Source organism: Ornithodoros turicata, chromosome 3 (genome assembly GCF_037126465.1).
Source record: "Ornithodoros turicata isolate Travis chromosome 3, ASM3712646v1, whole genome shotgun sequence".
In the NCBI taxonomy this organism is placed as follows: domain Eukaryota; kingdom Metazoa; phylum Arthropoda; class Arachnida; order Ixodida; family Argasidae; genus Ornithodoros; species Ornithodoros turicata.
Window position 1 is genome coordinate 70,372,239 of NC_088203.1, and position 23,407 is coordinate 70,395,645.

Sequence of the window (23,407 nt, forward strand, 5' to 3'; positions counted from 1 at the left end):
TGTTGGCTTTTAGCTTGTTGGGTCAATTCCGGCGAGAGGTTTGCTATTTTGCAGCTAAAACTGTGCGGAGTTGGCGGCAACGATGAAAATCGCTCATATTCTTGCGCCTATGGCCTATTACGCATATCGCCTATTGCGGCTTCTGTGCACGCTCGTGGAACGAGAAAGATATTGCAATGTAGTGGAGACTGAGCTCAACAATTTGGTATCAAATTTAAGTGCCTAGGTCAGGCTGCTGTCAGGCATGGAGGCGCATACCACACGTAACATTTGAAAAAATTCGGTTTTTGAGCGCCCATATCTCAAAAACCCCACCTCGAATATTCTTCAAACGTTGTAGGCACATTGTCCCGTATATAGTATTTGAGTCCACAGAAAATAGAAGGTTTTTGTCTTTGCGCAATAAAAGTTACAGCACGCCAAAGTTTCAGCGTCAGACTCTACTGCGCGTGATGCATGGCCATACATGCGGTGTAAGAACTCCACGCGTCAGTATTTGCATTGTTCTCGTCACAGCCACTCGTGCTGCCCACTGTATATACTTGAGCTTACATAGAGTCGAATGTTTTTCTCCCGGACGTGAATATTTGCAGGTTTGCTTCTAACCAGTCTTCGACTAGGCTCAGCGCCTCCAAAGCGTGGGCGCTGTCGTGGCACGTGTTGTCGCTTACTACGGCAAAGCTATATGTTACCTTGCTTGTTGTGACAACACACATGTGAATATGGATATTTGTTGGTTCCGCCAGTGATAAACCTGCACAGCTCGCGGGATTGCTATGCTCCAGTTTTCGGCGAAGTCGAACAGGAACACGACTGAACGTTTGACTAGGCGCAATTTTGCGTTGCGGTTCTCTGAATTCCACGTATGTAGTCGTGGGGTATGTATGTCAGGATGATGTCATTCACTTCCCTCAGAAACGCAGGAGCACCAAGGTCCCCTTTTTCCCACGCAGTCAACGTGACCTCATCGTGCTCGTCTATTGACAGATCACACAATCCACGCTTTTTACGACAGTCTTCGCACTCACGGAGGAGACATCTTACGGATGGTGGACGGCAAAGTCATTTGCGGAACTTTCAGTGAAACACCTGCGGGAGGCATTGCTGATCGCTGTGAGGTTCAACGTGAAGTTTGCGCAATAGCAGCACAGGCAATCTCCTCTGTACGGGCTGCACTTTACCCACTTTGGTCGCAGCGAGTAGAACTTTGAAGGGCCCACAGTCGCATTTGGGTAAGCGTCCAGGAAGACTTTGTATACGTTTCCCTTATAGTCAGTGTCATGTACCGTTTTATGCGGTATGCCTTTTGTCCTTCAGTATGAACCGACACAACATCACGTTTATCGGGGCTCTGTACAGAACAGTATCTTCTGTACGTGCCTGTTCATGTAGTCCGAGCAGTAGGCACGGCCTTTACTGAACTTCGCGTTCATAGTGCAGATGCGGAGGGCAACGCAACGGCGAGTCGAAACAGTGGTGAAATACAGCTTTTGCAAACAAAGTGAATACTGGTCACAGGTAGGCAGGTAGAGGAACCACTCACTCTCCCAATGACTCGGAACTACCTTGATATCTTGGCTTGGTATCTAAAGCCGGATGCAGCTGCAGTGCGGGTGGCTAATCTTGTTACTCTCCCTATATACTGTTCATTCTCAGCTGCTCCTGACACCACAAAGTACTCGCCGGCAAACACAGACAGCTGGCTAACCTTTTCAGTGACTTCCATCTTTCACAGATATATTTGTCTATGCTTGCATGTTAACTGAAGAACGTCTCCTAAGATAAGCTACAAGTACCATATACGGTTGTCACGAGAAAATTGCGAATAATCACCCGTGGAATTCTCACAGCGCTTGCATGGCCATCACACGCAGCAGAGTCTGACACTGAAACTTTGGCGCGCTATCACCTTTATTGTGCAAGGAAAAAACTTTCTATTTTCTGTGGACTCACATACCATATACGGTATCATGGGCCTACAACGTTTGAGGAATATTCGAGGCGAGTTTTTGAGATATGAGGGCGCTCAAAAACCGCATTTTTTTTTTTAAATGTTACATGTGGTAGGCACCTCCTTGCCTTACAGCAGTCTGACCTAGGCACTTAAATTTGATAGTAAACTGTAGAGCTCAGTTTCCCCTGCATGGCAATATCTTTCTCGTTCTACCAACGTGCACAGAAGTGCCGCATTAGGCGCAAGAATATGATCAATTTTCGTCGTCGCCGCCAACTTCGCACATTTTTAGCTGCAAAACAGCACACCTCTCGTCGGAATTGAACCAACAAGTTAAAAGCCGACATAGTTGACAGTGCGGGGAAAAGAATTCGAAGGCGTGAACGCGTTCGTTAGAAAGGTATTGAATGCCGAAAACGCTACACTTGAAAGTGCGTCAGACCTGCGATATTCTTTCGTATTTTTTTCTCTACAACTACGCCAACTAGAGAAAAAATACTTGCTGTTTCATTATCACTCTAAGTCAGGCTACAACATATATTTTTCCACTAAGAATCACTGAGGTGCCCGGACCGCCTTGCCTGAGTTGAAATGGAATGACCCCACTATACAGGTTCACATCGACGCAAATAAGTCTCTTTTAGAAATACACATTATAATTTGAACATCATAGACCCCTTTAAGTTCCATTGTAGAGCCTCGCACAGGGACAGAGAACAGGGTGAGAATCTTGGATGGATGGAAGTGTTTGAGAGAAGCCCACCTACAGGCTACCTACAACTCTAACATAAAATCACACGCTTGTGACATGGACTTCCGTCCTGACCAAATCAAACCTTGACGTGACTTTGGCTTATACATACTATGCTAGATAGCAGCGCACATGTGACACACACTGCAATGTTTTTAGCGTCGACGCGTTTAGGGAGGTTTTGGAGTTTCTGATGAGCCTGTGATGAGTTCTTAATGAATCATCAAAAATACGACAGAAATGCAAGGTCTCATGTATTTTGACATCACATTATCATCAGCAACCTTACAGAATTTTTACATTAACTTTTTTAATGAGTGATGTACGTACTATTTTTATTGTGTCCGTGATGCGTGCAGTGTAGGCAATATCGCCACACAACATAAAGTCATCAGAAATATATTGCACGTAGACTAATCAGAAACCTATCATATACTAATTAGGAAAGCATTGAAAACTTTGAAAACTTACCAGAAAAGCATCATAAACCAATGAGAAACTCACTCATCAAGTATGCATCAGAAAAGACCGGTCAATTTTAAACATAAATTCATCAGAAATTCGTCACAAGATTCATCAGAAATTCTGATGGCTCTGATGCCAATAGTCATTGACTTTTCAACAAAAAATCGTTAAACATTTTTGTAAGGGATATTCAAGACAAGGCTACTCTAGTCTATTCAAGACTAGCAGTTGGTAAACATACATTATGTACACGTTTTCAATAGGGTAGCCCACATTTGACGAAAGTTCTGAATACAACGACAGGCAGTCACTTCTATAGGTTACAATGATATACGCAACCAAAGAGCACTTCCTCACCAATCCAGAGCAAGTGGAGAGGGCGACGGTTGACCTTCCGGTGACGTTTCGTACGCTGCCCAAGAAGAAACAATTGGGCGTTTGAACGCTGGCCTTGCTGTCGTTACCCCATCGTTCAATCGCAAATCCCGGGCCGATCAGACGCCGGTTGGGCTCCAGCGTTACGTGCACTGCCGGTCCATGCGGCAAAGGGAGCTGGTAATGGAGGCGGTCTTCCGCTGAACGGCGCCCTCGAATGCCTGAGACGACATGGCCGGCATCGTCCACCAGTTGTGGTCTCACTATCCTGTAGGCAGCATGAGCACTTGAATCCAGTGACTGAAGAATTGCCTCTGAAAGTACAGTGAGATGCCCTGAGTGATTTAATTTCGGTAAGCGGTCGTAGCAATGGGTCTCTTGATAATGTCGACGGCTTCTGCTTATGTTTATGCTCCAAAACTACAAGCATTGCCAGGATGTCGGCATATAGTCATTTGCTTCTTTCGGGTTTCCTTTGTATTATATGCGTTACGTTAACAGGTGATTTGGCCTTTGGCCGATAGTTATCGCGAAAGCGGCGGGTTTCTTTTTGTTATCCCTTTTTTTTTGGGGGGGGGGGAAGGGGAGGGTCTGTTTATGGGAGTAGCCGAACTTGTCGTGTGACGAATTCAATCTCTCCCTATTGTTATTATTGTTGTGTGTGTGTGTGTGTGTGTGTTTGTGAATATCAACATCAACCTTTACAAATTTCAGCAAAGCTCTGCTGGTTCAACATGGCGCTGTGGTGTAAATGCATTTTTGGACGTGTCTACTTGATGGTCTTTGCGTAGATCGTCCATCACCAATCCCACCATTCTGTTCCTCCTGGAGCATCTGGATACGTTCTATGATAGCCCAAATGTCACATTAGTTTTACACCACAGACTTCTCGATTGCAGCGCTACTGTAGTTGCCACAGAATATAGCTGTCAAGAATATTTCAAGAAGCTTTTACAGAAAGTGTTATTTCTTTCAACAACGCATTTCGCATTGCTGCACTTCACTGCGTTCTTCGCGAACAAGCGCGTTTTCACATGGGTATTGGATTGGTGTTGCACAAATTGACAGCGACGGTTTTGCGTTCAACAGAATTAATGCATCAAAGAAAGGTGCTCTGGTCGTTACCACCAGCTTGTTTAGCTGTCTGATGATGGTACACTGCCGGGGCGTACTGAGCAGACTTCACAGGGATCTGTGCCGGAAACTAGGACGACTGATGAAAACGGCTAGGCAGCGCGACCACGATTCGAACCCAAGTCATTAACAAGTTTCTACGAAAGCGTCCTGAAAAGTTCTCAGTTGGGGGGGGGGGGAGGCACGTTGCTCGGGCTCTGCCCCACCCACATCCATAGATATACCAACGCGATCTCGTCATCATAAGTCTCGTTTGCACGAACTCGAGAGAAGCAGATCAAGTTGACTTGCGGGTTGAGTCGAACCCGACCCGACGCTGCTTACATGAACTCACTCCATCTGGAAGCGATCGCAGCGGCGCCTAGCCCAAGCAGCCCGAGCGTGTCGAGGTCGAGTCGAGTCAACCTACCCCCTGCTGTTGGGTTGACTCTACTCAACCCGACGCGGGGTCAACACGACTCGACAGCGTTTACATGAGCGAGTCGAACCGGACAACCTAACCCGACCCGCTGCTGTCGAGACGAAGACGAAAAATGAGACGACGAAGAAGAAGAAGAAGAGAACTTGCAGCTTTGTAACGCAAAGCGCTCATTTTTGCTCCGGCTATCAACACAATCATGTTGAAACTCTCAAAGGCTGAGCTTCGGGCTGTCGTTAAATTCCTGTTCATGCGGGAGAAATATCCAAAGGAAATCTACGAGTTCACGAGCACCCATCATACTCAGTTGAAATATGAGAGTCGTCGAAAAAGCCCGACAGCGGCGGAGTTTGAACCACCGAGCTCTCGATTATTTTTTACCGATTACTTTTTCGACGACTGCCGTATTTCAACTGTTCATGTCCCCAGGCCTGAGGTGTGTTTATTCCTCTGTATGTTCCAGCCTCAGAACAATTATTTTCCATCATGTACACCAGTCATATTCAACCGTGAAAAAGTGGTGTGCCAACACTCAGCGTGAGGACTTTGACACCAAAGACGCCGGATGATCAGAGAGACTTCCAATGACCTCATTTGGGCAGATCGGCGAATATCGGCTAAAACAACTGCGGATATTTTGGGCATATCCACGGGCCCCGGGGATGACTCGAGATCAGTCCTACCCGGGTCCTCCTCTTCTGGTGATAGTAACCGCCAGGCCTTGGATCGGGCGGGCCCCTCAAGAGGCACGGGCTTAATCGCTTCATCGTCGTTACGGTCGTTACAAGCTAACGAGTGGCGGGAAATTCAAAAAGGTGGGCACGTGACACATTGCACGTGACGTGTACCACGGCCTTCACGTATCGCGCGAAGAGCGCCGTGCACATGTTTTATCACGTGGCCACCTTTTTAAATTTCCCGCCCGCCTTTTTGAATTTCCCGCCACTCGTTAGCTTGTAACGACCGCAACGACGATGAAGCGATTAGGCCCCGGTCTCCATCGCCGGCTGCGCGACGCATTTGGGTTCTAATCCATGAAAGGCTGGGTAGGCGGACGCTGTCAAACAAGTGGGTACCAAAATGCTTGGATGGCTAAACTCTAAAAACAGAGCTTCACCACAAAGCAGGTTCCTAGCCAACCATCATCCCGACTGGCATCGTTCTTCCTCCTCGTTTGCTGAAAATGGGGGGCGTACGTCATTCTTGTGGCATTATGTAGTTCATAATTGCTACAAAAATGGCGTACGCCCCCCCCCCCCCGGTTTCATCAAATCAAGGCAGAGAACGTCGTCATTCCTGGTGATGGCTGGCTAGGAACGTGCTTTGTGGTGAAGTTCATTTTTTAGAGTGTAGGAGAAGCAACGCCGAATGCCATCCGGAACGCCGAATGCCATACCTCGATGCCATCAACGGACGGTAGATAGAGCGTGGCCAGCTCTTTTTACTGTTTCTGGTCTTTGCAAGACGCTGTAAACATACTGCAACCAGCTTTTCTCCTAGTTGTATCAATATCGCCATCCTTCCGTACTGCACTATAAAGGCCCCATTCATCTAAACAACATGGAATGCCATGAGCACCAGGGCCCGTTTGCATAAAAGTTGAGCACGATCTCATACTCATTCTCAATAGCCTTGGCAACGCTTCCTGCACGCGCACCAAGCGCGTGCTCCATGCACTGCCAGGCGGCAGTGCATGGATGAGGATGAGACTGAGACTCATCCTCAACTTTTATGCAAACGGTATGGCCAAGATGGCACGGGAAGTAGTGATGAGTCTCAAACAGAATATTTCTCAGAAATAGGAGGGGTGCTCAAGTCAAACCGCAAAAGTAAAATGAACAGGCGAGAAATTAGTTTATTTTTCAACGTAATCTCCAGCTGCACTAATGTACTTGTCCCAGCGCTTCACAAGGGCTCGGATGCCAGCAGCGTATAAATCCTTACCGGCGCGTAGCAGACGTGATCGGACCGCATTCTTGACCTCGTCGTCGCAGCTGAAGTGGCGGCCCCCAAGGAACGCCTTCAGTGGCCCGAAGAGATGGAAATCGCTGGGGCCGAGGTCTGCGCTGTAAGGGGTATGTGGCAGCAACTCCCAGCCAAGTTCCTGTAAGGTGTGTGTCGTGAGATGCGCGGTATGAGGGCGTGCTTTGTCCTGTAGGAGGAGGACTCCTTTGGTGATGAGGCCCGGCCGCTTTTGCTTCAGCGCCTTATGCACATCCCTGAGAACCTGGCAGTAATATGCACTATTGATGGTGGTACCACTGGGCAGAAAATCAACATGAACAACGCCAGCCTTGTCCCAGAAAACCGTGGCCATGACCTTACCCGCAGACTGGGTGCTTCGGAACTTCTTGGCGAGCCCGGATGCTTCCACTGTTTTCATGCGCGTTTACACTTAGGAGTGAAATGGTGCACCCACGTTTCATCGCGCGTGATGATCCGATCAAGGAACGTCTGTCCTTCAGTGTCGAAACGGTACCTTAGCTCTTGGGAGATTTCCAGTCTTCTCTGCCGGTCAAACACGGAGAGCTGCCTCGGGACCCAACGGGGACTAACTTTCCGAAACTGCCTCCCCGTTTCATCGCGCGTGATGATCCGATCAAGGAACGGCTGTCCTTCAGTGTCGAAACGGTACCTTAGCTCTTGGGAGATTCCCAGTCTTCTCTGCCGGTCAAACACGGAGAGCTGCCTCGGGACCCAACGGGGACTAACTTTCCGAAACTGCCCCCCCGTTTCATCGCGCGTGATGATCCGATCAAGGAACGGCTGTCCTTCAGTGTCGAAACGGTACCTTAGCTCTTGGGAGATTTCCAGTCTTCTCTGCCGCTCAAACACGGAGAGCTGCCTCTGGACCCAACGGGGACTAACTTTCCGAAACTGCCCCCCCCCCCCCCCGTTACATCCCGCGTGATGATCCGATCAAGGAACGGCTGTCCTTCAGTGTCGAAACGGTACCTTAGCTCTTGGGAGATTTCCAGTCTTCTCTGCGGGTCAAACACGGAGAGCTGCCTCGGGACCCAACGGGGACTAACTTTCCGAAACTGCCCCCCCCCGTTTCATCGCGCGTGATGATCCGATCAAGGAACGCCTGTCCTTCAGTGTCGAAACAGTACCTTAGCTCTTGGGAGATTTCCAGTCTGCTCTGCCGGTCAAACACGGAGAGCTGCCTCGGGACCCAACGGGGACTAACTTTCCGAAACTGCCCCCCCGTTTCATCGCGCGTGATGATCCGATTAAGGAACGGCTGTCCTTCAGTGTCGAAACGGTACCTTAGCTCTTGGGAGATTTCCAGTCTTCTCTGCCGCTCAAACACGGAGAGCTGCCTCGGGACCCAACGGGGACTAACTTTCCGAAACTGCCCCCCCCCCCGTTTCATCGCGCGTGATGATCCGATCAAGGAACGGCTGTCCTTCAGTGTCGAAACGGTACCTTAGCTCTTGGGAGATTTCCAGTCTTCTCTGCCGGTCAAACACGGAGAACTGCCCCGGGACCCAACGGCGACTAACTTTCCGAAACTGGAGGTGTTCATGAATGATAGTGTTCAACGTTCCCACAGAAAGGTCCGTCTTTCGAGCCAGTTCGAGACATGTGATCCGTCGGTCCTTGAGGATCAGGCGCTGCACATGTTGGATGTTCTCAGGAACTCTGACACTGGGCTCTGAGCCGCCCCGGCCGGGATCGTCCTGCACTGATGTACGGCCGTCTCGGAACCGTTTGCACCACGCAAACACTTCGGCGGTACCGGAGGTAGCAGAACGTCCCGCGTGTGTGTTGTGTGGTGAGCATGATTGATTTTCTTCCGTTACTACGCGTAGTTTGCATGATTATATGCAGTACATGGCTTCGTAGATCTCGCGCACATGCGGACTATTCGCGTTTTGCATGACCTGTAGGTGGCGCATCTAGAGCTAGGCTTCAACATGGCGGACGTATCCAGGTTGTTGCCCAGTTTCGACTTCGAGATTTCTGAACTGCAATGTTGCTTTTTTCGATCCGTTGAAGGCGAACGAGTATTAAACGCTGCCCATATACTTCTGGTAGGCGAAACCGAATTGTCCAAAGAGAAGGCTATAGTTGTCACGTATTATTTGCGAAGTTCCGGCGTCTTTGATCAACCACACACTTCGTGAAGGTGAATATCACGTTTTCCGCTTGCGAAGCCGAAATAGCAAGCAGCGAGTGTTCTGTGCTGTAGGAATGTGAGAGACATGCAAGCTTACGACAGGTGTGCTGATGCTCTTTTACAGATAGGTGTGTAGCGCGTGTATGAATGCATTTCAGAATTTACAAGGTAATGTTGCGACACCCGTGTGCCACTAGTGCGCATGTTTTCAGGAAACCTTAATGAAACGCCGCATTCTTTCTGCATTCTTTCCCAAATCATTTCAAATGGGAAAGGGCTGATTCAAATGCACAGTTACAAAACTGACTTGGTATATGTTTTCGAGCTAAACCTTGCGCTTTCTTACACATAATGGCTACTCAGGTTGAGAAAACAAACTTGTTCTATTCTGCCTAGACAAGGTTTTGCTTCCCTTCCTGATGTGAGCTGCACAAAACTGTGCTTCAGAAAAGAGAAAAAAAAAAGGAAGCACGTTCTTCGGATATGTAGGCAGTACCGCTCCAAGAGCTCTGCCACACGCACAAGTACTGATGATGTAACAGGTTTGCCGATTTTGAGTCGCTCGGTCCGTCTCTTCCGAGGATGCGTCAAAGTATGCGGTATTCCATGTGTGGAAAGAAGAAAACGCGGAAAGACAAATGGTTGTCCCCTCGGTGCGCAGAGTCGCATTGTGGCACAGAACAAAAGTCGTTTGGTTTAGTTTGCTGGTCGTTTTCTGCACTATTTCCTTCATCCATGATTTCAACAGCAAAATACAGGTGCAACACAGCGACCCATATGAAAAGCAGCAACTTCTCTGCAAGTGAACGCGGGGTCGGCCGTGAGAACCTGGATCGGCTAGTCCCGAGTTTCACCGCTGTGTGGCGTCGATTTGGCGGATGAAAGGGTCGACTTGTAAGAATCATATTACCTGAGTGGAGCCCAAAAAGACAAACACGGATGACGAAACACACGACAAGACGGCTCAACGCTCAACCGGTCAACTCATTGTGCAATTGCACACATCGCACAACTCGGCGAGCAACGTGGCTTGTCTAATTTGCTTTCAAGCCAAGGCGAGACCGTAACCAAAGCGCATGCGCAGAGCGACGGATTCCTTCCTCTCCGTCCTCTCCGCGGACACAACTGACATTACAACGTGAGCCTGAGGCGCGGGCGGAAGCCCTTTAATGGATGCTTCAGGCTTCAGACGCTCTTCCGCCGACTCCAGAATCCCCCCCCCCCCTTTATACCTCCACTTTACTGCTACTGCTCTAAATCAAACACGTTCTAGTGTTTCGGGATGCAGCAACCGCGCACTTTCGATGACGAAGCACACATGCAGCTGTCCACATCACTCTCCTCCTCAGACACGGAGGGGTGCTCGCGGTTGAGGTTCACGTCATCTAGGTAAGAAACTAAGCAAAGCACGGAGCGTCGTAGGTCTCCTCTAGCGGTCGCTCCTGGCAATGCCACGCCCATCTACAGGTTTTCCCGTCCATTTTAATCCAAGTGCCATCTGAATTAGTCCAGGTGCCATATGAAATAATCCAAGCGCCATCTGAAAAAATCGAGATGCTATTCAATTTAATCCGGGTGGCAATTAATCCATGGTGTTTTTAAGCACTATAGCCGTGTACTGACACGAGGGACATCCCCGCAAAATATTCTCTAGACATGCAGTGGAAGGAAAAGTAAAAAGCTGTGACAGGACTTAGTTCTGCTGCGTCTTATGTTGAGCATTCGCACGGCGCCGAGATATCTGGAGTTAAAGCGGAAGCATAGCAGACGACACCATTGGTCATGTCGTCTGCTACAGAGTATCTTCTAAATGAGCCGCAGGATATTCCACACGGTTAGAAGAGCCCGGAAAGGCATGACAACCATAGCAGACGACATCACTGGTGCTGTCGTCTGCTACAGAATGTCTTCTGCCTGAGCTGCAGGATATTCCAAGCGCTTAGAAGAGCACGAAATGCATGACTCCCATAGCAGACGACACCATTGGCCCTCTCGTCTGCTACGGAATACCTTGCGACTAAGCTGCAGGATGCGTGCGATGTCTTTCCGTGCTCTTCAAACCGCAGGGAATATCCTGCGGCAGAGTCACAAGATATTCCTTCGCAAACGACAGGACTATGTCGTCTGCTATGAGCATTATGCCTTCTCGCGCTCTGCTAACCGCGCGGAATATTCTGCAGTTCAGTCAGAAGACATTCTGTAGCAGACGACAGCACCAGTGGTGTCGTCTGCTATGTGAGTCATGCCTTTTCGAGTGCTACTAACTGCGCGGAATATCCAGCAGTTCAGTCAGAAGATATCCTGTAGCAGACGAAAGGACCAATAGTGTCGTCAGCTATGGGAGGCATGCCTTTTTGTGCTCTTCCAACCGTGTAGAATATCCTGCAGCTCAGTCAGAACATATTCTGTAGCAGACGACAGCACCAGTGGCGTCGTTTGCTATACTTCCGCTCCAACTCCCAATGTCTCAGCGTGGTGCGAATGTTCCACATCAGACACGGCACAACTTCAGTTCCATCAGCATTTTTTTTATCACTCTTCCATCCACAAGAATACTCTACACTCTTAAAAATGAGGGGGGGGGGTAATGGCAGGATAGACTCGCCGTTGTTGGCCACAAGAAGTGGGCGTCGTCACGACTATAGCCAAAAAAAAACACACAAAACACAAAGAAAGGACGGACGGATGGAGGATAGAGGAGGATGAAGGATGGAGATGCGGTGAGGGTGCACGAGTTCGTCGGGGAGAGCAAAGTATTAGATGGATTGTTGAGCAAGGCCTGCCTTCTGCATAAAGAGAATGAGATTTCTTGCTTTGGCGGAACGTTCGGCAGAAGAACCACCGGGGTAGAGGCTGTCCGCTAGCGTGCCTGAGGTGGAGCGAGGGAGATAGGCTTCGCGCGCAGAATGGTATGCTCGGCAGTGTCGCAGGATGTGTTCGATTGTTTCGGGTTGTTGACAGTGGTCACAGCAAGCGCCACCACTAGAGCCGATATTTAATAGCTGAGACTTGGTGAACGCACATGGCAGTGCGGGGCCTATGGAGCATGGTCTGTATGCTTCGAGGAAGGTGTGAAATCCGTCTAGTAAATCTCTCCCACACACACAGGAAGGTTTTTCATGGGAAGAAGGGGGCGATGATGGTGCATGATGTCCCGTATCCCATGGAACGTCACTGCATGGCATGCTTATAGCCAATCAACATCTCGAATGATATCGTTATCTGCCCTGATTTGGGGGAGGCGTACGCCCTTTTTGTGACACTTATGCTGTTCATAATTCTCACAAAAAAAGGCGTACGCCTCCCGTTTTCAACAAATCAGGGCAGATAACGATATCATTCGAGATTATGGTTGGCTAGGAGCGTGCTATGCGGTGAAGTTCGTTTCTAAGAGTGTACAGGGATGTCCCTCGTGTGCATACACGGTTATAATGCTTAAAAACATGGGTTAATTCAGATGGCACCCTGATTAAATTGATTAGCATCTGGATTTTTTCAGATGGCGCCCGGATTAAATTGAATGGCGCTTGGATTATTTCAGATGGCACCTAGACTAACTCAGATGGCACTTGGATTAAAATGGACGGGCAAACCTGTAGCTGCCCGGTCACGTGATCCCCAATTGTTTTGGTTATGGAGGTCTGCGCGGAGGCTTCGAAGTTTAGCAAACCTTATCTTCAGCAAACCTCTGACCGTCAAGAGCCCATTTGCGCAACACTTTGAAGGGGATGGGGTATTTCAACACTTGCCGCGCAATAAATCACAGCGAAAGTTCAGCAGAACAGAAGAGAAGCGAGACAATGTCACGATGACGTACGTGCGTCTTCTAGCAATTTAGTGATCCATTGCTTCCCCACCGGGACTATCTATTTTGTGTTTCAACGAGTATGACAACTTTTACCTCCAAAGAGGTTATGAAAGTGGAAACAAGTTATTCGGCCGCTGCTCGTCACCGTAATCAACAATCAATGCAACACCGGTGACGTAACGAGGGCCAGCAGCCCCAGCTCTCCGCAACTTGCCATAGAGCCCACAGTGTATGAAACACTAAGCGCACGACCAATGAGAATGCAACGATTGCTCCCTCAATCCTCCAATCAGAAGTCTCCGTCCGGCTCGCGGCCTGACCGGTTCTGGCTCTTGTTGACTTCTGCTTTCCATACTTGTCTCTACGGGATACCCCTGACTTGTCTAGGTAGGTCTACTAGCTTTCATGCACGCCGTAAAGTTATTCTGCGATTCCAAAACAACTGTGAAAAGTGTTGTAATGAACATAAATTTATTTGAGTCATTATACTGACACCATCGGCAGGTCGACGCATTTACATGCACTGAGCGTACTGTGTCCATTGCGTAACGCTTCCTGGAACACTGCAACAAACTTGCAAAACACGCATATCGACACAGCCTATTCCCAACAACGAACAACTGTCACATACGAGGGGTGTTCAAGTCAAACCGGGACTTTCTGTCTCCTGGATGTACAAATGACTCGCGCTACTTCTTTTTGATCATTTTCACACGCGACAGGCCTCCCCGTTCACCACGTGGTGGTCCAAAGTTTGTGCAAAACAGAAGACACGTGCTGGACAAGATGACCGACAACGAGGTGAGCGCGCACATCGAAGAGCACGAATTGCCATGAAGTTTCTCGTGAATGAAACCGTAAAGTCATCTCAAATTCACAGAAGACTTCAAGCTCAGTATGGCCACGATACACTTAGCCGCAACAAGGCGTTTGAGTGGTGCAAACGATTCCGAGACGGCCGTACATCAGTGCAGGACGACCCCGGCCGGGGCGGCTCAGAGCCCAGTGTCAGAGTTTCTGAGAATATCTAACTCCTCAAGAACTGACGAATAACATGTCTCGATATCAATAGTCCATATAGTGCGATCAATAGCGCATATTACTGCCAGATTCTCAGGGGTGTGCATAAGGCGCTGAAGCAAAATCGGCAGGGCCTTATCACCAAAGGAGTCCTCCTCCTACAGGACAATACACGCCCGCATACCGCACATCTCACGACACGCACCTTACAGGAACTTGGCTGGGAGTTGCTGCCACATCCTCCTTACAGTCCAGACCTCGCCCCCAGCGATTTCCATTTCTTCGGGCCACTGAAGGCGTTCCTTGGGGGCCGCCACTTCAGCTGCGACGACGAGGTCGAGAATGCGGTCCGATCATGGCTGCTACGCGCCGGTAAGGATTTCTACGCTACTGGCATCCGAATCCTTGTGAAACGCGGGACAAGTGCATTAGTGCAGCTAATGCTGGAGATTACGTTGAAAAATAAAACTAATTTCTCGCCTGTAAGTTCATTTTACTTTTGCGAAAAATGAAAAGTCCCGGTTTGACTTGAACGCCCCTCGTACTTGCGTACAATCTCTTGATCATCATGTCCTTGCCTGCTATACGTCAAACATAAAATGATGCTGCTTCGTGAATCCTATTTCACCGCTATGCAAATCTGACGGCGCTCGGACGTGTTCATTGAGTCAGAATTCACGACATCACTTCAGTTTGAAATCCTACTGGCTGTTCGTAGGCCGGTGCTTGTGTCGAGAAACAGTACAACACGATCAAAGACACCATAATAAACGGATAAGACGGTGAGCGCACTGGCCTCCCAACGAAACAAACCGCCGACACGGCGTCCACCGTTCAAATTTCAAATGAAACCGCCGAGAGAGTACGCATACGCAGGCGAGGAAGCGCGAAGTGCCGTTTCCAAATGCCGGCAGCCAATCCGAACACGCCCATGGCGTCCGACCAATGGAGACGCACGGATTGCTCCGTGCGCAGTAACACGCATTTTGATACCGATTTTGGGAGAGCTGTGGGAGGCTTGGCCAGCTCTCACCAAGCTGCCCATAGTATAGGAAAATTCACATAACACTGGGCACACGACGAATGAGAATGCAGCGATTGCTCCCAAAATCCTCCAATCAGAAGTGTTTCCATCCGGCTCGCAGCCCGGCCGGTTCTGGCTGTTGCTGACTTCTGCTTTCCATACTGGCTGTACCGGCTACCCCTGAAGTCTGCTAGCTTTCATGCACGCGGTGATTCCCAAACAACTGTGAAAAGCGTCGTAATGAACAGAAATTTATTTGAGTCATTATACTGACACAATCGGCAGGCTGACGCATTTACTTGCACTGAGCGTACTGAGTCCATTGCGTAGCGCTTCCTAGCACACTGGAACAAAGTTGAAACTTGCAAAACACGCATATCGGCACAGCTTATTCCCAGCAACGAACAACTGTCACATACTTGCGCACAGTCTCTTGATCATCATGTCCTTGCCTGCTACACGTCAAACATAAAATGATGCTGCTTCATCAATCCTATTTTCTTGTCACCGCTATGCAGATCTGACGGCGCTCGAACATGTTCATCGTGCCAGAATTCACGACAACACTTCAGTTTGAAATCCGATTGGCTGTTCGTAGACCGATGCTTGTGTCGAGAAACAGTACAACACGATCGAAGACACCATAATACACGGATAAGACGGCGAACGCACTTGCCTCCCAACGAAAGACACCGCCGACCCGGCGTCCACCGTTCAAATTTCAAATGAAACCGCCGAGGGAGTATGCAGCACGCAGGCGATGAAGCGCGAAGTGTCGTTTTCAAATTCCGGCAACCAATCCAGACACGCTTGTGGCGTCCGACCAATAGAGAGGCACGGATTGCTCCGTGCGCAGCAGGTCACCGGAGCTCATCCAAAACTGCCGTCAAACTACGGAAGCCGCCATTAGGCGTCCCCGTGTTGCCAGTCCAGAACTGGTGGAGCCCGCTAGTTTTGGCGGAGGAAATCTGAACAATGGTTTTGGTGCATGTTTGTCGTTTTGTCACTGTGTGTACCAAACAAAGACATGTGAAACGTGATAAAAAGCGATTAAATCTAGAGTGGGGTCATATCTTGTGTTTTATTGTTCCGATGTATTCTTTTAGAGTGGCCTCCAGCTAGCTTTCTAACTCGAGCCTACTTAGATTTTGGTTTCTATTCCGTGGTTGTCAAACCTGTCAAGCCATAAAACGCGTGAACGTAACTTTAATTAGTGAGGCGATTTCAAAGATATCGTGGGTACCGATGCCTTTAAATGGAGCCGAAATCCGAGAGCTTCGACGTTCAGTTCCGGAAGTCAGCAACATAAACATGAAACTCCCCATTGGCCTCTGGCGATGGAACTCCCCATTCATCATCTTAAAATAAAGTTGTTGTTGTAAATCAATAATCAACAATAAATGCATCAAAGAGAACTACAAGGGATCAGGAGTATCTTTCCGAAAGTAAGTACTTTTGAGTAACTACTTTCATGTGTGTGAAATTCTTCCACTATGTTTTTGAGTGAATTAAGTTCGTCTTTCCCTGGCCGTGCAGCTTTGTACATCAGAGTGCCAATATATACAAACATAGCTTTATTTTTGTAACATTTACCCAAACTTATAAATTTCAACATCGGAAATATTTTACTAACACATGCAGCATTGACTAGAGGGCACATGCCGCAAGGTAGCATGCCGCTTAGCACCCACCTTATCCCAGTTACTTATATTTGTTTGATCCCATCTGCCACGTTTTTGTTCAACCATCCGAGAAAGGGTACCGAAAGAAGCAGTACAAGTTACTAAGAAAATAATTGCATTTCAGATACAAGTACACACACATATAGGAGCACCTTGTATTTTCCTCAAGATAATACAAGCACTCAGATATTTTCACTCTGGGAATATGCCAAGCAGATGCTGCACCATCCCATGAACAGCTCCACTCGGGAAGGCTCTGTTGCGATGGGGATGCATGCACCTGCAGCTGGAGATCCTATAGCTTTTTCCGACACATCTGAAGGTGTGTTATGCATGTGCTACGTAAAGATAAAGAGGGCACTACTTGTGTTGTTTCTGTAATATTGTTAATGAAAATTTGTCGCCCTCACAGGCTCCCACAACAACATACGGAACGATATTCGAAATGGGTCCAGTGACTTGAGGAAGTGAATGTGAAATCCTACAATGACTGCAAACACGACCTCATGTGCTCCACTCATTTTCAGCAATGCTCCTTTTATGGTGGACACAGTCGAGCTGTACTGAAGCCTGGTGCATGCCTTAGCGTTCCGGCACCAGGTCAACAAAGTGTACATGTTCAGGTGATGGAGCTTACACTGTTTCATTCCTTTTAGTGTCAATGTACCTCTGTACTTCTCTGTGAATTTTCTCAATTTTATCCTGCTTCTGCTTGTGTGCAGGTCACGCAAGAGTATACCCACAGCAAAGTGTGTCTCAGATGCAAACCCATTCAAGCATTTGCCATGAAGCCATGACACAGGAAGGGCTTCACTTGTGCCATTCAGTTGAAAGTCAGCTTGCGGCGTACTTTTTGCTTGAGCAAGGGTTTTTCAAATCCTTTAAAAAGTAAAATACTAATTAAAAGTACATGATCGCTGCATAAATGTAATTTTTAAAAGCCAGAAAAGCCAAAAACGGGAGGCCAGATAGTTTGTGTGAGGCATATTCTTCTAGCACATGTTACATGACTAAAATTCATGTACTAACCACGAAACTATGGTTTAAATTTTTGTGCAATTATACCAAAACCAAGGACGAATCTCCAGCAAAGTGCGCGGGCACTACAACTGTCTACATCAAACAGCTATGTGCTACAACATGTTCTACATCGTGGCTGCTCAGTCGATCATCTCTTTTATATGGGGAGTGCCGACACTGACAGTGCAGCGTGGTGTGGCGTGGTGAATGCGCCTGTGTAATACAGTCACAGCTTGTTACAGATAAAGTCAATGCAATTGTATTTTCACTGAAACAAAATAGAATCATCTCTTCAAATTCACAAATTCCTTTATTTTATTACGAGTGCCCTCTCAAACAAAACCCATTTCCTTATTTATTGCAAAATTACAGGCCTCGCTTTATGAATCTCAATTAATTATAATATTTTGCAGGAATACTGACCATTCATAAATTGTGTGTTAATTGTATTCGATACAATAAAGTAGACCACTCAGGATCACCTTTTAATCACCAATCATTCTTTTAATATAGAGGTGTACCTGTGTCGAACAGCCTGTGTACCTACAACATTATATTTACGGTCTTACTTATTCAAGTTAAACTCATCTCCTACTGATTATTACCCCGAATCAGTTGAGCCCCAATTTTGGTTGAACATGATCTCTGTCTGAACTCCAATCATGTATCATATCTACTAATTAGTAGCAATATGAATACGTATGTATGATGTAAAATTATTTTAGTGCAAAAATAAACTATGCAAGGCACATTTGATATCACAACATTCAGCATTTGTGACCATTAATAGTGACAACTGTATATTTGACTTCCTTTACCTGAGGTCCAGTTGCACAGAGGAAAAGAGAAAAATTACGAAGCTTATAACACCCAAATGCATCAGCAGCACCTGATGTCATCCTGATTTACAGATGGGAAAATGAAAGACTGTACCTCCACATTTTTCTTCCCTTTTCTAGATGACAAAAAAAAGACAGATGCAAGTATAGTTTGCTCAGACGTAGCGCTGTAGAACAGCATCCCATCCACAACTACGTTTTGACATGCTCCTTGGCAGCAGCAGCAGCTACATGTCTGTCGACTACCCCGTGAAACAGCTTAATTTTACTGTACTGTGCTCTAATGAAATCGTGACGGGCATTAATAAACAGATTTTCTTTGTTGCAACAAAGTTGTGTGTTGCTCTCTCATTCACCTACACGTTTCCCTCTACTTCGTGCATTCGAATAGCTATTCTGCCTGAATCACGGCAGATTGTGATATTGCACATCGACCTACAGAGCTCTCTGCCAAGTACCGTCAACATGCGCAATTGATTCGATGCAAACAACTTGATGCATCTGTTAATAGTTCAATTGCATGATGCAGCTAGCACGATGATCCATATGCTGCGTACTTCACTTCGCTAAACTTCAAACGAATTCACAAAAACGAAGGCATGTCATTGTTCATGATAGAAGTGGTAAAAGGCACGCAAATGTAAAGGCCACAGCACCGACAACACTACTCCAACAAACGCGACGACGTAAACAAGGCTTGAAGTCCGGAAGCCACAAATAACCAATTTCACAAAACTGTGCAGCATATTGTAGATCAAGAACTTCAAAATATACGTTTCCTCAATTCACAAACCGACGATTTCGCATTATCTTCGCCTTCGCAGCGCTTTTTGTTGACATTAGAAGCATTTAGGCTTGGCTTGGACAAGTTGCCAGTTGCATGGTTTGGACTGAATCTGTAATCCACTTGGATCCAAACAATCATCCAACTATGGCGGGCTAGAAGGACGATCTATCAATCTAGCCCGCCATAATCCAACTTTAGGCACAGTGTGCCCAGACACTTTATACTTTGCGCCAAGTATGGGGAGAGAAATTTCTGTGCTAATAACTGTGGGACGTCTGATGGCTGCTGCCGCCGCCGTTTGACGCGCTGAATAGGGAGAAATGCATGGGAAGATGGCGACTTACTCCCACCTGGTGCGCAGTAACAAGCATTTTGATACAGATTTTGCGAGAGCTGTGGGTAGAGGTGTGCGCTGCCGCCGGAGGTCTGGACCTCGCTGCCGCCGCCGTCCCAAAACTGTCGGCGCTCCACCGCCGCCGCCGATGTTGAAAAATCAGCGCTGTTGTTGAATGCGTCCATTTTGATCCGTTTTCCATAACAAGAAAAAAACTCTCATACATCTAATCTTTTCGTTTGTTTTTTCTTGCATCGTAGGTCCCAGGTTTCATTTGTGGTGTTTTTAGCCGTAAGGATTTAATCACTGATATACTGTTTATGCTTCACAGTTTCGTTTCACAGTCCACCCTGGAGGCACAACTCCAGGGAAACCTGTCATTCAACTCCTGCAGGTTGTTTGCTGGTCATCCACTAACACCGTAGCACTAGTCATTATCCATATACAGGGTGTTTTCTTTTTATTCGTTACAGAATTTTCGTTTAAAAAAAGAAAATAAAAGAAAACTAGCGGAACAAGATGGATGCTAGCTGTTTTTTAGTTGGTCAGGCGAAGATTATCTCGAAGAAAGTATGTAACTACAAGATCATCATTTACCTAAAATTCATTAATTCTTTAATTAGGGGATTTCGCGCAAAAGCGAGATGGGAGGACGGAAGATATTCCTCGTTGAAAGCAATTCCTTGTTTCAGAAATCCTTAAACGCGCACGTGTGTTGAAATATCTGACGCTGAATGTCGCTATGCAAATGCGCCGAAACCAGAAGTACGCAATTTCCCAGCGCAGAAATGACGAGACGTTCGCCTTATGTGGGTTGGAAAGCGATCTCTCTGGCCAACAGATTAGCGCCTACACCAATCAGCTCGATCGCTACAAAGCACGTGGTCCTCTCACGTGGATTGCCTGTCGATCTTTCTGCGCTCGAAAAGTGCGTAGCAAGTAGTGCGTTTTGTGTGTGCCGGCGACAAGCACTCCGTCTGATGGTGTTTTCAATCGCGAGATCGCGCGGCTTCTAATGCGCGCGAAGCGTGCTAGCCTCAACCCACTCGCTCTGGACAAGCTTATACTGTAAAACCCTTTTATTTCGCGAGCCCTTAATTTTCGCAAATTTCGCGAGTCGGGAAAATTCGCGAACTTTAAGGGCACGCCAAAAATTTCAAAACAGAGGAGAAGGAGCTCGAGGAGCGCTCAAAATTTAGTGGTTGCGAATATATCCCTGTTGATTCGCGAAAATTTAGGGCTGCGAAATTAAAGGGTTTTACAGTATTTCATCGTGATAACTACAGCCTCTGAAAAAAAAAGAAGAAGAAAAAACTCTATGACGTTATCGGTGCGCCTTATGTCATATCGTTTTCAGTTATAGTAGATATATGTATATAATTTCTCAAAAAGAGCCTCTGGATCACTGGAACAAGCTTTTACGCGTTGTCGTCCTGTGAACGTTCGGCACTAGCTATAACTGTTACGTGTGGTTACCATTTAAGGGGTGGCTCATCGTCCTGACTGTCTAGTTATGTTGTTTTCTCCAGCGAAACCGGCCCTTAACGGGCCCTGTCGAAGTGCTTGGGTGACGACCTTCCTGAAGTGCGTTCTCCTAATATTCCTTTGTGTGTTCTGGTTTTCTTTCATAGTACGCGCTTATACAGTGCTGATGTACTTGTTTGGCGCAAGGTGCAATAAATACTGCTATCGTCTCATGATCTAATAGCGTCCTCGATAAACTTGCTCTGGAATTGCCCCGAAACCACAGTGGTGCGTGACGCTCTACATTGGCGGTGACCTGGGCGGGGGCATTATCGAACATCAAACTGCACTGCACTGGTGGATCTGATGAATACTAGCATGCGCTACCTAGAGATCTGTGCTCGTTGTGGCTCGTAGGCTGCGCGACCCGTAGCGAGAGGCACCTGGCGAGCGGCACCGATCGAATGCCATGCTGACGATGACTGTCTGCTGCTACTTGCACGGCTACATCTGGCTACTTGCCGCTTCCGCCATCCTCCGTGCTTCCGGCAATCGCGATGCTTCTTGGGATTGCACTCTTGCGCTCGGCCGATTTTCTCGGTGTGGGTTCGGGGCAACTCAGTGCTGCACTGAACGGGTGTACTGCTTTAATCGAGGACGTTCAGCGCGCAACAGTGCAGTTTATCGAGGATGGCAAGCCGCACCAGGTCGCACCGGGGCGCACCAGTGCAGTTTATCGAGGACGCTATATGATGGAGAAAATGCCCCCGCCCTCAGGCGTCCGTTCGTCCCCGTCCGAGAACACATATTGACAGCCCACGGGGCTCACGCCGATAAGACGCGAGAGCGACTTCGCACGAAAAAAATTCTGGCATATTAGTTTCTCGGTGGGAAGGACCGTTTCCAGAAAAAAGGGGGTTCGGGAAATTTCATAGTCCCTGCTTTAAAGGATTAAAGCAGATTTGCTCTGTTTCTTGATAAAAAGTTACCTTCTTACCGTCATCCTCCAGAAGCAGATTATTTCGTTTGTGCATACGGTGACCGCACGGTCGCAAAGCGAAAGTAAGTTGTTTACGACTTAAGAGAGTTGTATCTAGTGCGGTTATGAAATGCATGCTTGTCGATTTATTCGTAGACGACAGACAAGAAACGCACAGTGCGTAATTATTCTGCAAGTGCCAGCTAGCCCTCCGAGGTGCACCATTTTTCTATTAGCAATGCTTTCCGGAATCGGACTTCTGCAACCGCTACTGCAATGGTTCCCAAACTTCGCCGCCCCGCGGTCCATAAAAGTGTAGAGCACCTCGTCGCTATAGCGGGCATCCTCTGCAGAGATCGAGGTAACTCGTTACTGTAACTAAGTTCTTTCTTTTTTTTTTTAACTTGTAACTTAACTCGGTACTCTTGCGGCGTGGTAACTTTCAGAGGAACTCGTTTCTTTTTCAGGTAACTTTACCAAAGTAACTTAAGCTAAGTTCCAATTTACTTTTAATTCGCTTTTCACTTGCGTCCACATATTGTCTTGCTTTCTCTCCGGTTTGTTCATGGCATTTTATGCCATAAAACGTGATATTCAATCAATGACAGTATTCTATTCAGGAAGTAAAAACCGCTGCCATTGAAATGAAGCTGAACCATTGTGCACCCACAGGGAGTAAAATGTAAAGCGTTCGAATTGTTGGTCATAACGAAAATGATGTAAGCGTGTTGCACACCTCCGCAGGCAACTCAGGTCTAACTCAACTGCTCACACGCTCTGCACCTGTGCAGTGCTATTTTGTGTCTGAAGTAACTTGGAAGTAATTCGTTCTTTTTGTTAAGTAACAAGTAATTTCAGGCTGAAGAACTTCGTTATTAACTTAGTTACATTTTTCACACAGTAACTTAATTCGTAACGAGTTCTTTTTGACGGGTAACTTCTCGATCAATTGTCTTCTGATCTCAGCGCATGACCGTTAGTCAAAACGATACACTGACATTTTATTAGACCTACGTTCAGAGCGAGTTCTCAGGGCCTTGCACAACGGCATGCTGCGCAACTGTATGCTTCGCTCACTGACAACGTACGCGAAACGGTTTTCTTAGGTTTTTGGCGTCCTCTCTGATTCGAGAAGACGCCACAGCGCGGCAGCCCTCGGCAGTTTTGACCCTTGCTCACTCAAGTTCACTCACTGCCCGCCCAGTCCCCGGCTCGCTCACTTACGCTCAC

At 47.4% G+C, this 23,407-nt stretch overlaps 1 protein-coding gene across 3 annotated transcripts in view; it reads right to left on the minus strand.

The window, feature by feature from the left end:
* Positions 1–23,407, minus strand: part of LOC135388585 (A disintegrin and metalloproteinase with thrombospondin motifs 7-like) — a 143,678-nt gene that overhangs the window by 88,521 nt on the left and 31,750 nt on the right. For all 3 annotated transcript variants that reach the window (XM_064618210.1, XM_064618211.1, XM_064618212.1), the window contains one exon: positions 3,528–3,859. In XM_064618210.1, the coding sequence (XP_064474280.1) occupies positions 3,528–3,859 (332 nt within the window). The remainder of the gene's footprint in view (positions 1–3,527; positions 3,860–23,407) is intronic.